Source organism: Kwoniella pini, chromosome 2 (genome assembly GCF_000512605.2).
Source record: "Kwoniella pini CBS 10737 chromosome 2, complete sequence".
In the NCBI taxonomy this organism is placed as follows: Eukaryota; Fungi; Basidiomycota; class Tremellomycetes; order Tremellales; family Cryptococcaceae; genus Kwoniella; species Kwoniella pini.
The window spans coordinates 1467229-1481963 of NC_091717.1; the positions used below are offsets into that span (position 1 = coordinate 1467229).

Genomic DNA, 14735 nt, shown 5'->3' on the forward strand with positions numbered 1-14735 from the left:
AAGAAATACTGTAAATACTGTATCAACTATAAATAAAAAGTGAAAGAAGCCAATGCACGTTTGATCAAATTTTATTTATAATGGCTTTGATCAAGTCGCTGAGAGATATACGAGATGGAATAACTTTTATTGTCCTAGGTGCATTTACCGCTCCTGCCAATTTTCCACCCAAATCGGTATATCGCAGATCTGTTCCGCGGAACCTATCCACCAGCCTGATTATCTGAGCTCATTGACGCTACGACTCTTTGGTGAATTTGGTTCCTAATGGTATTTTCATAGTGCCGGTGAAGGTATACTGTCAATTGAGTCTATAGAATGACTTGGTCCGTGACAGTGATTGGCTGAGCCAAACCTGAAGCTGGTAACTGTTGAAATTAGAGGAAGCAGATCCAAGGGGTACCAAATAGTGGTCATAAGAGGTGAGAGATGAGAAATAAGCCGGAATAAGCAAGGTAAAAGACTGACTAGAGTTGGAAAGAAAGGTGAAAGACATATGTTGAATTATGTTACCAGAGATTGTATTTGTACAAGTGGGAAAGACCGTAATGAAGAAAGCAAATCCTGATTGATGATATAGATAATGGCGCATTTTTATGCGAGGTAGATATTGGATTGTTGCGACGGATAAAGCTTGATATGTATATGATGTTTGCCTTTGCTGTATTTGTATGCCGCGTGAAAATCTTCAAGGTAATTAATGACAATCAAGCGTTGTCCTTCCACCAAAGTTTGGTAGTACTGTCATAATTGCCGCCTAATTCCGGAGATGATTTAACAAGATGAAGCGTGTTAGGTGGGAATGTACCGGCTTTGAAATTAGGATGGCCTTGGTCGGAAAGACTAAGACTCTGCTGTCTTGGTTGAACATGGTTGTCGTATACCGTAGCGCTCTGAGCTTGATGACCCCACGTACCGGTCCAGTCAGGCCAAGAGCCAAAAGGATCTATGGAGTAGTTGCTCGAAGTATGTCTGTGCCCTGTGGCCCAAGAAGGAACCTGACCGACCGACACGGGTGAAGGTCCGATAATGTCCGTCTCATACCCATTTCTGTTTGGAAGTGACGAATCTTTGGTTGGTCTAGTCTGCGTTCGAGAAAGCTTATTGTTGATGGCTTCAAGCTGAGAGGCCAAAAATTCGCGGGTTTGAAGAAGCTCGATATCGTTTGCATCTCTAAATCAGGCCTTACGTCAGTACTGGAATATAAAGAAAGGATAGTGTTGTCATACCGGTAAACTTACTCATCGGGAAATTCCGAACGAATGATAGGTTCGACTGGAATTGGTCGATCTCTGCTGAAACTCTGATGTCTCTTGAATTGTTTTTGTTCCTGTGGAAGCTGTTAGTGCCAATTTTGTGATTCAAGATGGCCACTCACGTCCGAGTCAGCGATTCGAGCTTGAATCCGCTCGCTCATCCCTTGGTAGTATTTACCATTAATCTAAGTCAAAATATCAGCTGGATCAATTAAGAAATTGCATATGATCTCACTTTATGGATAACGTCATTAGCTTGCACCCGGGTCTGCAATCTGATCAGAGCGAATTATCAGCTAAACTGTAATCATAGTAGCAGCAATGCGGCTCACCTAGCCATTATAGGCCCTCTTCTGTTTCCAGCTTCGTCTACTAAAGGCTTCCAGGAACAGATCTTGTTAGGAGCAAGCAAATCCGAAAGCTCCTGTAGGCCGAGAGATCTATAGTCAGAGTTGTGAAGACAATATGTGGGGGATTCAAAAAGCCACTCACGTCAAAAGTAAGGGTAGTAGGAAGACCGGATATATACATATTAGCTGAATTTGGATCTTCTAGGGCTTTATTCTGGACTTGGTAGTCCTCCTTCAGAATCACAATAAATGTGAGTTGAGTGCCAAGCGGATGGGCTGTATAGTTACTCACTTTGCCAAATTCACATTCAATGTTTCGCATTTTGAGATGGGCAATGAAGTTTTGGGCTTGTTCAGGCCTTTTGAACCTGTCGTGTAGCGTTAGCTAGCGTTGACACAGGACTTATAGCATACTCACATCACGAACGCATGCCTGGTTGACAGTTGACATCAGCAGTGACATTGGATAAGCTTCATTTGAAGGACGTACGGTCTAGTTGTCCTTGGAGGAATTTTGACGGAAATGACATCCCCGAAGTCAGAAGCGTAAGCCTTGAGACCGTCTTCACTGAGATCCTCATTTACTCGATGGATAAAAACTGCACAGGGTTTGTCAGCTACTCTGACTGTTTCGATAGGTGTAATATATGACTCACCGTTCCTCCCTTCTCCCATCATAGGGATGACAGGCATACTTTTTGTACTCATAAGCTTACTTCTAGCTCCCATCTGACCAAAATTGAACGCAGGCATTCTCCTCAATCCTCTCTTCATCCCAAGTTCAGAATCATACTGGATCGGTGTATCGTCATCTTCATACTCGAATCGCAATCCGCTGGGTTTTCTGTACATAGCATTTTGAACAAAAGGAAGATTAGGGACAGATGTATGGTGGTTGATGGGACTGATCGAACCATAGATGTCGGTTTGTGAGTAGGGTAAAGAATGATCGTCAAGCTCAATCTCAATTGAGGACATCGAAGGATGATGTCTCAATGGATGAGTGTGGGGTGTATCCTCATTAGGTGAGATTGGGTGGGAGGCGAAATAACCACCACCAGAGCTCGGGCTGCAGGGAGTATGTAGCTCGAAATCGTGAGGTAAGCTCTGAGTATTGATAGGTGCGAGGGTGGGTCCTTGAGCAGCTAGAGATGGGTTTCCGCGATAAACCGAGGTGCTTGAGGGAAGAATGGGAAGGCTTGGTGATCGGGATCGAGAACCGATTGTTGTACCGAAAGTTCCTCCATTAGCAGGTATTGGAAGGAAAGCTTGTATGCCACCACCTTGAGACAACGGACTATCGTGAGACTTGAGTGACGAGGAAGACTTCCATCCTGCTCCAAAAGATTTAGCTGTGGCTGTAGGAATACTAGAGGCAAGTGTTTTTGCTTTTTCTCTTTCGGCACCAACAGCCTTAGAAGTGACAAGCTGACGTTCAGATTCAGATGATGATGATCCTGTGTTGACGTAAGTGGAAGCAAGAGTCTCCGTCGATGTTGAATCGGCTCTTGAAGGTGGTGATTGAGGGAAGATGAAGGGCGGAGAAGAAGGGCTGAGTGATCGCGAGACTGACTTAGTCGACATGGTGTATGACAAGCCTTTTCGAGGGAGGAAAGACTAGATAAATATCAGAGTGGGATAACAGTAAGGTGAGTAAGTTAGATATGAAAGAAATGGAAAAGCATATATGTGTGAAAAGGTAAACCTACGTTACACTTCGAATGAATTAATAAAAGGAAAGGAAGATCAAATGGATACGAATATTGGAATGGGAAAATAAATGATCAGTGTATATATAGGATGAGATTGACTGACCTTTTCCTTCTTGATATATGGATTACGATATAGCTGATTAGACCAAATAGTAAGCTAGAATACATCATCAAGTACCGGTTGAAGCCGGAAAATATATGTCATTCGAGCAAGGAAGGTCCGAAAAAGGTATCAAACCCGATCGGTAAAGCTGTAGAATAGGTGAATGTAACATACTTTAGCGTGAAACAGCGTACCTTTCTGTAAACTTGTTTTGATGGGAACCGTAGAAAATAGAGAGGTTTGATCGTCGTGAGGATAGTATCAAAGAGAAATAGAAGATGCCTTGGAGGAAAAACTAGAATATAGTTAGGAAGAGGAATGAGTAATGCAAGAAGAAAGTCAATTCCCAGCTACATTAATGATATCAGCCCAATAACCGATGTCAGATCAAGAAGGAAAACGAAAAGACAAGTCAAGTTGACTAGATCATGAGGAGTACGCGACGCGTCGCATTTTCCTCTCTTGCTTTTTGTTTTTTACTTTGATGTATACCTTGCATCTTTTCTAATTGCGGTTCAATCCCCATTATTTAGTTCAGGTACGCGATAACTTTCTAGCGCGAACAATAGGAAGGGACGTGCGCAAAACAAAGGACAAACAGTATTTGATGTCGATCTTGAATGTTGATGATAGACGTATCGCTGGTCAAAGCGCGCAAAGTTACATCGAAGTTGGAAAATGTGCCAAAGGAATCGGTGTGTACCTCGCGATTTGATGGTGAACTCTAAATACTTGTATACCTTTGCCGAGTGTAAACCTTCTCACAATCAACTTCCGAAGAAATTTTGTTCAACTAGCATGTAGTCCATCTGTTGAAGTTCAGGAAATCAGAGAGGGTTTGGAGTTATCTGGTATCAAAAAGGAGGTCACTTTCATCGTGAGTCGTAGTATTCACATTCAGAGTCAATTTCAGTACGACCTGATCATAGATCCATCCGGTATATTTGCCGCATCAGCATGATGAATGCCCATCAACATCAAGATTCAATGTCAATGAGATTCAATGTTTATGCGTAATGACGAGTTTAGAGAGAAAAGGATATGTATAGCTTGAGACTCTTCGTCGGTCTAAAGCCTAGAAATTCGATTTTGACTCGCTGGAATTATTTCCAAGCTAGTGATCTGATCCATGAGAGCCATCAATTCCCATCAAAATGATAATAAAGCCAAATAGAATGATCAGCGCTAGAGTTATATTACCGATTTAAACCGATAGATAGAATATGCCTTCGCCTGATAACCTGACAGGCACGTCATCTTCTTGATCCTCACTGTCAACATCAAATGTAAAAATGACAAAATTGAGATCTTATTAGTCACATTATGCTTGGATAGCTGAGGTGTTTTGAGTAGTTAAGGTGTACAACGAACGGTGCTGAAATACCATATCTTCATCATTCCCGTTAGTATTTATGAGACCATCAAGTGCATGATTGATGATCCATGATCCGATCTATATGACCCTTTCTCATACAATATGCATATGTATTCTGTCTATGCTGCTTCATCAACATGTTTAGGTTGTTTGAAGAATGCTTGACGTAATTCTTCTCTTTCTGGTCGAGGGAGTAATTTTCGGTTTGTACCAGTAAGAGCCTGCGAAAATTGTTATTAGTACTGCTTATGAGGCACTATAATTATCCTCATTGCAAAGACAGACTGAAGTAAAACTCACATTCCCAGCAGCATTGAAAGTTCCGATTAGAGTACCCATACCTGCACAAGCACCGAATGCCATAGGTAATGATTTAGCTCTTACACCAGCCAAGAATCCCGCTGCACATCCTCCTGCTGCTCCATTTAATGCGTCATCAGTCTGAGAGGAACGAATGTCAGCTTATTGTAGGTCAAGGGATTAACACAAAGCTGAGACTTAACCCACTTCACGGATATTGGCTGTTATTGCTTGAGTTAAAGAGAACGAGAAACCCATTGCAGCTAGAAAGCGTAGTGTCAGCTGGATATTCTAATCTTCGAGGTGGAATGTTCAGAGCAGAGCGAGCTTACCGAAGAATCCAATTGTTCCTCCTGTTCGGGTGACTATACCCAAAGCACCAGAGTTGTGTCTAAAATCGAATAGTGTAAATTTAGCTCATCTTTGACTTGATCTCCAGGTACAAGAGAGTGAAACAACACTATGTGTCAATGGAAGAAAGAAAACTTACTTATCTAACGCATTTTGTACCGCACTAACTAATAAACCTACACCAGCCGATTGAAGAGTTACTCTAGTTGCTAATTGAAGAGAAGGATGAGGATGGAAGTTGTGTTCTTCGTGTGGTGAAGGGATGAAGTATGCTTTTCCTGATAGTGGTGGGAGTAAAGGATGAGATGATGATGCCATGATGCGGGTCTTATAAGCTGGAGTAATAATAATATGGTAAGAGTATGGATTGGCCCAATCTGAAGATCACTTGAATGCTATCTATTCAAGTATTCAAAGCAAATATCCTCGAATGTATTGGCTATAACCAACATCTCCATCATATGAGCCTGATAGTTTTACCTAAATTGAAAATCAGCTAGAGAGGTTGATGAGATTAGCGGGAGTAAAAATCGGTAAAAAGTTCAAAGTGGCATCAAGTTCACCGTAGAAGATGTTTAGTTTACCCCACATTTCTACCCCGGATAGGGTACCCGTTTATGACACTTTAAGTATCTATCAGCTTGGGGACGATAAGGTGTGATAATTGTATGAATGTTGAGTCAGACCTCTTGTTTTAACTGATACATATCTGAGGCGATTCCTGAACCAAGGTATTCCAGTATTAGCACTTCGATAGGTTAAGATCAGTCATATCACCTAAACGACTTCCAATCCAACTCTCAGCCATACGACACAGTGAATATAGCTCAAAATGATAAGTATCATTTCCCGCATAATTCCCACCAATCAACCCATCCTTCCGCTTTCGTCGTGAGACATCGTAGCTGATAATATCTTTTGGGCGTACCTACAGCTCTCCAAAGAGAAGAGTAGACACGGACGTTATGAAGCTGTGAGTCAGCTTATCCTCGTCTTCCTGCAGACGGAGAACAATAACATGGCTGATGCATATAACCCCTGTTTCATTTGCCACCCTCATAATAGCCTGATGTCGGATTACAACGTTACCCTAGTCAATAACAAGATGTCAGAATTCTTCGTCAAATTTCACGGTCCTGCTGAAAGTGAGTTTTGGATTCATCAAGTCTCACTGCTCTATCCACGCCTATCGTCGTACTCCCAGTCTTCGCACAGAACCTTGCCACCGCCATGTCGCATTTACCCGAATAGGATTTGAGCTAATCAGTCGGCCGACCTTGATTAGCACCGTTCGCAAAAGGTGTATGGAAAATTCATGTTGAATTACCAGAACAGTTTCCTTATAAGTCGCCGAGTATTGGATTCATGAATAAGATATTCCATCCCAATATTGACGAGTTGTGAGTTTTTTCATGCATACCCAGTTTCCAGATACAAAAGGAGTTTTACAACAGCTCATTGAAATCTGGTAATTACCACAGAAGCGGCAGCGTTTGTCTAGATGTCATAAATCAAACATGGTCACCTATGTTTGGTAAGCTGTTGAGAAAGATGAGGGGTATATACTCGAAGCTTATAAGTTGAACTCCTTCAGAGCTAATTAACATATTCGAAATCTTCTTACCTCAACTCCTTCGTTATCCGAACCCTGCGGATCCTTTGAACGGCGAAGCTGCAGCTTTACTTATGCGGGATCCCAAAGCGTATGCCAAAAAAGTAGAATCTTATGTTGATAGATACGCTACTCCGGAAGATGCAGATCAAGCAGGAGAAGATGATGAGGATGATTCGGACGAAGAAGTGACAAATTCCCCCCTACGGAAGAAAGTTGTTGGTAATGGGCACACCAACGGAAATGGCAATGGAAATGGTAATGGCGTCACAAAAGCATCAAATGGGAATAGCAATGGCAACGGCAAGATCAATGGGGATGCCGATGGACAACAAGAAGAGGATGATGAGGATGACACGATGAGTGATATGGGTGAATTAAGCGATGAGGATGGCATTATGGGTGAAATGGATGATTAGAGGGGTGAACATCTCTCTTGGTCGCATACATTCCTCAATCAAAGATTAATCACATTTGTCACCACCACTCCTCATTTTATCCAACTTGGACATCACATATAGATAAGATCATCCCGCACCAGAACTAGCATATATCACCTCTTCCCAATCATACACAATATTACCTGTTATACGTTATACTACCCGTCCTCAATCAGTTTTTTTGGAAGTTTACTTGTTGTATGTCATGAATCGAGCTTAATTATCCGTTCCTTCATTTGACCTATCGTTCTGGGATCTCATCACATTTCATTACAGGTCGATATGTCTCAGGGGGGGGATATGCCTTAAGTAGCAGATCAAATCTAGTATAAACAACGATCGGAATAAGCGAAAACTTTACTCTCAAAGGCTGAAGATTGAAATTTCGAGACAAAGGACGTTTGGCAATTTTCTGGTTGAGTATTGGTGGATTAAGATGGATAATCAAACGAACAAAGGATGAATATTAAAGGGGACCCAATTATTGACTCATCCTCGCACGGATATTCCTTACACTGTCTTTTCGTAGATTCGCTTTTGGTTCATCGCATCCAGACTCGACTAGGCAAAAATCTCCAATATGACTGAAGAGACATCCTGTGATTTGCGGGAAAAGGGGAGAAAGGACTGACTAATGCTTTAACAACTCATCGTCATTTCAGTGTACTAATCTTACATGCCTTACCATTGCTCTTTTCGTCAACTGCTTTGTTCGCTCATTTAGGCAATTGTCATCGTCATTCATTGTCACCGTCATTAGATATTCAAGCCTACCACTTGTCAGAACATATACAATAGATTTCACGACTAGGATCCATCGATAATCCGCTTTGACCCGATAAAATATATTGCCATCACATCTAATCATAGACGCTTCGGTTCTCTCTGACATTTTCAACAAGAGGCAACACTACGATATAAATACAACTCACAGATTATAGTACAACCTATTTGTCAACTTATGATGCCTTCAATACCGTTTTACATTCCAGACACTTCACCATTATTCATTTACACACCTTCAAATTCATGGCTTGGAGCATATAGACCAGAGGGAGACGGATGGGATCAAACTTTTCATACGACTGCTTCTGGAGATGCAATTGTAGGTATAAATGTCACTGGTGAGCTCAAATATTTCATACCTTCCCTTTCTGGGCTTTCCATTTAATCAAGAAAGGGGAAATTCAAACGCATATTTTCATGTAATAGCCTCATCGATAAGATTTCAATTATCGTCTTCTTCGACTACCTCATCCTTATCATCAAAACGAGATGAATCAACATCTTGTTCAATAGAATATAGGATAAATGGATCAGATTGGTCAGATGCATGTTTACCTACAAATAATAAATATTTACGGACAGATTTACCTTTTGGTATTCATTTGATAGAATTGAAAGGTAAAAATGATAATGGAATGGAATTTATGGGAATACAAGGGGAATTACCAATATATAATACAGGAAGGTGAGTAAGTGTTTCTTTTCAATAGATACATTTCGTTCCGAATTTTTATTCTACCGGATCTGTTATGATGAGTTCTGAGGCGAAGTGTATTACTGAGGAATATATGAATGACTAACATTTGGATAACGCAACACAGCGCGATAAATCAAACAATCGATGATAGTTCCTCTTCTTTCGGTTATACAAATCCTGATCAATGGACAAGCTTATCTTCATCCTCAAACAACGAAAATTACGCAAATTTCACATTGAAAACCATGTATGAGCAAACAGGGTTAAATGGGTTTTATGGCGAATCATTAAGTGGAACTACTGTACAAGGCGCTTCTGTAGATTTGACTTTTCAAGGTGAAGCGATATATGTCTATGGTTTATCAGGACTCAATTGTGGTACAGCGCAGATTACCCTTGATGGACAAGTACAACATGACATAGACATGCGAGTAAGTATCCCGAAATCCTTTTAAGCAGCGTATTTTCACTACTGATGTCGTAATACCTGATTTAGAATAATTGGGAAACGCATGGATCTTTACTATATATGAGTGGCGGTTTTAATCCTAATGATACACATACTTTGCAAATCCTTAACAACCAGCAAGGTGAACAGCTGATCATCGATTATGCTATGGTCACAGTACCGAATGAGGAAAAGGAATCGTGAGTTTCAGGTCGATCCTGAATAGCAATCACTATTTGAGGCTGATATGTACAGTATTCACGCAGACATATTCCTTTGATCGCCGGTATATCAGGAGGTATCTCGTTCTTTCTGTTTTGCGTTGGCATTTGTTGGTTGCTCATCATACGTCGGAACAAAAGTCAAAATATACGATCTCGTCAACAAAAAGCTCAGTATGCTTTTATGCAAGGAACAGGTAAAGATGGATTAAATTCTGCCAAATCATCAGGAAGATCAAATTCATCATTATTTTCTCCTCTCACCCCTAATTCTGGTCAATCTTCGTTCGTAGCTACTCAAGGAGAATATGTTTGGGGTACAGGTAGACCAGCTGGATTAGATTTAACCATTACGTCAAATTCCAAAAGTCCTAATCCAAATACTCCTGGAAATGGAATAAATACTGCCACTTGGAATGTTACAGGATTACCTAGATCACCACCACCAGATTATCCAGATTATATACCTTATAAACCTACTACCCCTGATACGCCAAATGGATTATCCAGTAAATCAGCTTATCGACCTGTGATTCCCAGATCTTCTACAACTCCTAATCCAATGCCTATATCATCAAGTTCACCTACACCATTATTACGATCAGCAACTTCAGCAAGTAATAATGGATGGACGCATACCGCATCACCAAGTTTGAAGTCGAGATCACCTTTATTAGAACGAATGAATTCATTGACTTTATTGTCTGCAAAAGGACATAAACCGGAATATGATGATATTGCTTTAGATAATTATCAAAAACCTACACCTATTACACCACCTCCTATTCCAGCTGAATATGGTGATTATACACCTACAACAGGCTCAAATCAAGCTCACTCACCATTTACTAAATCGCCTTCAACGATGATGACAACTTCTCCAGCATCGTCGATCGGAGTTCAAAGAATCGCCACGAGATCTTCGATAATGTCAAACATGGCTAGATATTTTCCAGCTAGAGAAGCAATTCATTCTATTCATCGTGCAAATTCTGATGATGCGATTTCAGCACTCAACAACGGAACGGCGGCTCTCAACAGTCAATATTCAGCTGAAGTAGCTGATCATGGACGAATAATTCCAAATGGGATGTATTATAATCTACCAACAACTACAACTTCACAAACTGATAACACACCTAAAACACCTAAAACTGGGATATCTTCGCCAAGGAGTGAAGTAGGTTTAACAAGGGGATTAAGTGTTAAAACAATAGATACAGTAAAATCATGGTTACCTGATTTTATATTTGCAACTTCATCAACATCGAGGCTTAATCAAAATTTATCTTCTTTACCTTCTGTTCCATCTACTCCAAATCAAGCTGCTAGACCTGATTCAGGTATTTTCCCATTAGCTTTAAATAATAATTCTATTCGTTCTTTACCTTTAACCAATAGAGGAACAGGAACAGGAACACCAAATTCAACTCAAATGATGCCTTCTACTGCTACTAGAAGTTTCTTCGGTAATGCTTTTACTGGATCAGGTGGATTAATTAATTCACCATCAACAGCTAAAACACTTGGTTCAATTGGGGAAAATTATACCACCCCAAAAACAGGAAATAGTTCTTATAATTCTTCTCCTATCGTTATGAGTGGAATTAGAGGTAATCCAGCCCCGTCAAGAAGTTTGACAGAATCATCAGGATATTCTTATGGCTTTTCTGGATCAGGAGCAAGTGCAGGAAGGGAGATTAATGGGAATCAAATGTTTATAGAGCTTAACCCCAATAGTCCTATCGGAGATAGTAGACCAGGTAGCGAATTTACACATGTTGGTTGATTATACTGATTAATATGGATTGCTTGCTTGTGATCCCATTTTGGAACGATACAGCGCTGGTCTCTCCAACCTGGTTCAACCTCCTCTTAACTGATCAGTCCATCAGACGTCTGCATTATGAAAATCATCGATTCTATGAATACGAACAACCGTACGGAAGTAAGTAGCTCTAAGTTATCGTGGAGGCATAACGTGAAGCCGGAAATTAATGTCCTTTGCGAATTATACTCTTACAACCCTCTATTTGTTTCATGCACTAGACCGCCGTGTGTATGTGAAATCACAATCATGGTTGATTACTAGACATTTTTCTATTATGAATTCTCTTAGCCAATCGTATGAATAAATCAGACATCATCTCTTGATTTGCTTTATAAATATTTTGATGATATACTTCCCAATCTGTATTTCCGTAATTAACGCTATTATCAGTTGTAAAGAAATCATCACTCATTTCTTTCTTTCCTTGTAATATTGTTCTACCACCAAATCTAGAATCATGATTAATTTTTGGTAAAAGTGGTTGAGGTTCTATTGATGATTGTTCAATTGTATTGCTTGATACATCATTTTGATATTTTGAAAGATTCGTATAAGGATCTATACCTTTTCTAAGTAATTCTATAGCTTCTATTTCCCTTAATCCAAGTGAGTGAAGTTCAATTGCAGGATTGCGAAGAAATTGATAAGCGTTTAATAATAATTCAGAACCAAGAATTGGTACCTAATTCAAGCATGTATAAATTAAATTGTTTTTAAAATTTGGGAAATTTGTTTTACTCACTCTACTAACTATCGCAGCTGGAATTGCTGAACTCAATTTTTTTTCAAGATATGTCCATCCTACAAAAGCTGGTAAAACCAAATCCCTATTAAGGTCCAACAAGTCAGCTATACTCAAATTTCTCAATACAATTTAATGAATTAATATTTACATTGAACCTAATAATCTGTAGAAATCGCTATATGATAGATCCGCGTGAATATTGACCATATCTCTCATTGATTCTGGAATTTCCAATTGAACTTTGGGATTTATTGAACCTATGAAATGAAGTGTTACTGGCGGTTTTTGGTGGTCATTGGCTGGAATATATGTAGCGTTTGGTTCAGATGATAATGGTAAATATCCCCAGAAGCCAGGATCAGCTATGATAAGACACTTTAGTTAGTTTTGTCTTGCTAACTCTAGTTTAAAGAGGATAAACAATTCACCTTGAAGAGATTTATGCAGATCAGCTAAAATTGGATTATAATTTCGTCTCCAAGGTTGAATATTTCCAATTATAGCTAATCTTGAAGGTATACGTTCATCACGATTTTCATAAAATATAGAAACTTTAACTTTTTCACTATCCGGTAATTTATTTGTATCAACTGGGAAAATCTAAATTAAACAAAAAAAATCAAAAAGGAATCAATTAATATCATTCATTTAATTGTTTTCAAAAGCCAAAAAAAAAAAAAAAAACAAATTCAAAGATAAATAAAAATATATAAACTTATACTTACAGGAATGAATTCTTCTACTTTTATTTTACCCCAATTTGGTTGATTTAAAATATGACTCCATTTTAAAATTTCATGTTTTAAATAATTTTTAACATGTTTACTTAAAGTTAAATAAGTTAATCTATTTTGATTTACTGCAATTTCCCAAGATTTTCTTTCTTCTTCATTTAAATTTTCTAATTCATGTAACATACAAATAATTTCTAAATTTTTATTTAGTTTCATTGATTCATATGATTTTAAATTTCTTGGCCAATTCCAAAATCCTCTATCACATGAAATATGTAAAATAATATCAATTTCATTATTATTTATTGAATTTACAAATGTACCATCTGAATAAGGTGTTGGATTTATTGTATAATTCATTCCATTTTCTAAAACTTTTTCATAACCCCAACGAAAATTATCACCTACAAGAAAATATAAGATATCCATTCAAAAGTATTATGAAAGAAGCTATACAGAAAAGAACTCACGGTATAAAGTGAAATTAACTTCTAAATCCGTCAAAGTTTTAAGTACGGCTCCTACGACCTCTGACCCACCATACATATCATTATCGCGCTTCATTTGTCAAGCCAGATATTTACAACTCACCTTCATGAAATCCAGCATGTTCAAGTACAGCAATTCGCAATTGATCACTCTTGTTCAAATCTTCTCCATTGATCGTTACTTCTTGAACCTCCTCAGGGGATGAGAAAATCTGTTTAAAGCCTCTTTGATTCGACTTGGATTTAATTAATCTAGGTAAATCAAATGGAGAAGTTTCAACAAAAGTCCCATGATCACCTGCTGAAGTTGTACTAATTGCTAAATCTTCATATAAATTATCATAAGTAGGTAAAAAAACGGAAGATATTGAAATTGGAACTAAATTAATTGATATTTTTGTAATTGTAAATTGACATATTAAAATTACTATTGAAAAAAATAAGATGAATACGTTTCTTCGAGATACAAATAATCGAAAATGATGATTTGACATCTTGATGTATTTCATCATACATAAATCAAAAATTTGATTTTTAGAATATATTGAAAAGTAACAGATAATATTATTCAATTTAAGGAAATGATTTTCATCAAAAAAGAATTAGAAAATGTAAGTATTTGTCGACAATTCGACCACGATCGTAATGATATGGTGGCATCTCAGACTCTTCATTTCGTTTATGAGAACCAGTCATTACTATGATGAGAAGATTAGTTAAGTAATATATTTCAATAAATGAATTTCTCAGGCTGTATATGAAAGCAAGCGTTCGTGAAAACGTATGCCACTTATTTCCCGCTTTCAACGTAATAACTTGAACTTTTTCGGGAGATTGATTAGATGCAAAGCTTAAAAGCCCGAAGGTAGTAAAGCTTAAACTTGAGTATTTGTAGTGGTACCGATTTATTTAGCGGCATTTTAACGTTATTCTTTCCCGTTATTCTATCCCGATATAATGCAAAACATTTGGTTTCGTGATACCCGTTAGCAAAGCCTTACTACTATATACAATTATGAGTATTTTACATGGTCGAAATTCAAGGATGACGCCTCCCATTATCATAACAAATTCCCAAGTTACTAGCCAGACCATGTGCCATTACCCTGAGCTTATCGTATCGCATAAATCAACTCACATCTCGTTACAAAGGATATCGTCAATTAGGATGTTCATTCTATGTTACAACGATATATCGATGTTCCGTGCAGCAAATTGGGTATCTGAAGCCATCTTCTCTTGATTGCTATTGCTTGGTCAAGACGTATACAGAGCATTGCAATGCA

General features: G+C 38.5%; 5 protein-coding genes across 5 annotated transcripts; 2 read left to right on the plus strand and 3 right to left on the minus strand.

The window, feature by feature from the left end:
* Positions 1 to 707: 707 nt before the first annotated feature.
* Positions 708 to 3190, minus strand: I206_101879 (uncharacterized protein; the record flags this gene model as incomplete). Its single annotated transcript, XM_070202469.1, has 10 exons — positions 708 to 1173; positions 1242 to 1330; positions 1379 to 1441; positions 1492 to 1531; positions 1589 to 1680; positions 1749 to 1838; positions 1899 to 1974; positions 2025 to 2039; positions 2097 to 2205; positions 2263 to 3190. 10 exons carry the CDS (start codon positions 3188 to 3190, stop codon positions 708 to 710), a joined length of 1968 nt encoding a protein of 655 aa, XP_070058570.1.
* Positions 3191 to 4915: 1725 nt separating this feature from the next.
* On the minus strand, positions 4916 to 5765 carry I206_101880 (uncharacterized protein; the record flags this gene model as incomplete). Its single annotated transcript, XM_019158724.1, has 5 exons — positions 4916 to 5017; positions 5097 to 5237; positions 5304 to 5359; positions 5429 to 5487; positions 5587 to 5765. The coding sequence occupies 5 exons, from the start codon at positions 5763 to 5765 to the stop codon at positions 4916 to 4918; spliced, it is 537 nt and encodes a 178-aa protein (XP_019008470.1).
* A 647-nt stretch (positions 5766 to 6412) lies between these two features.
* On the plus strand, positions 6413 to 7478 carry I206_101881 (ubiquitin-conjugating enzyme E2 8; the record flags this gene model as incomplete). Its single annotated transcript, XM_019158723.2, has 5 exons — positions 6413 to 6420; positions 6513 to 6592; positions 6733 to 6847; positions 6929 to 6981; positions 7042 to 7478. The coding sequence occupies 5 exons, from the start codon at positions 6413 to 6415 to the stop codon at positions 7476 to 7478; spliced, it is 693 nt and encodes a 230-aa protein (XP_019008469.2).
* Positions 7479 to 8463: 985 nt separating this feature from the next.
* Positions 8464 to 11440, plus strand: I206_101882 (uncharacterized protein; the record flags this gene model as incomplete). Its single annotated transcript, XM_019158722.1, has 5 exons — positions 8464 to 8623; positions 8712 to 8970; positions 9107 to 9413; positions 9479 to 9630; positions 9697 to 11440. 5 exons carry the CDS (start codon positions 8464 to 8466, stop codon positions 11438 to 11440), a joined length of 2622 nt encoding a protein of 873 aa, XP_019008468.1.
* A 286-nt stretch (positions 11441 to 11726) lies between these two features.
* On the minus strand, positions 11727 to 13943 carry I206_101883 (uncharacterized protein; the record flags this gene model as incomplete). The annotated part of the gene is made up of 7 exons (XM_019158721.1): positions 11727 to 12164; positions 12225 to 12309; positions 12376 to 12589; positions 12656 to 12827; positions 12953 to 13365; positions 13432 to 13491; positions 13553 to 13943. 7 exons carry the CDS (start codon positions 13941 to 13943, stop codon positions 11727 to 11729), a joined length of 1773 nt encoding a protein of 590 aa, XP_019008467.1.
* Positions 13944 to 14735: the final 792 nt, after the last annotated feature.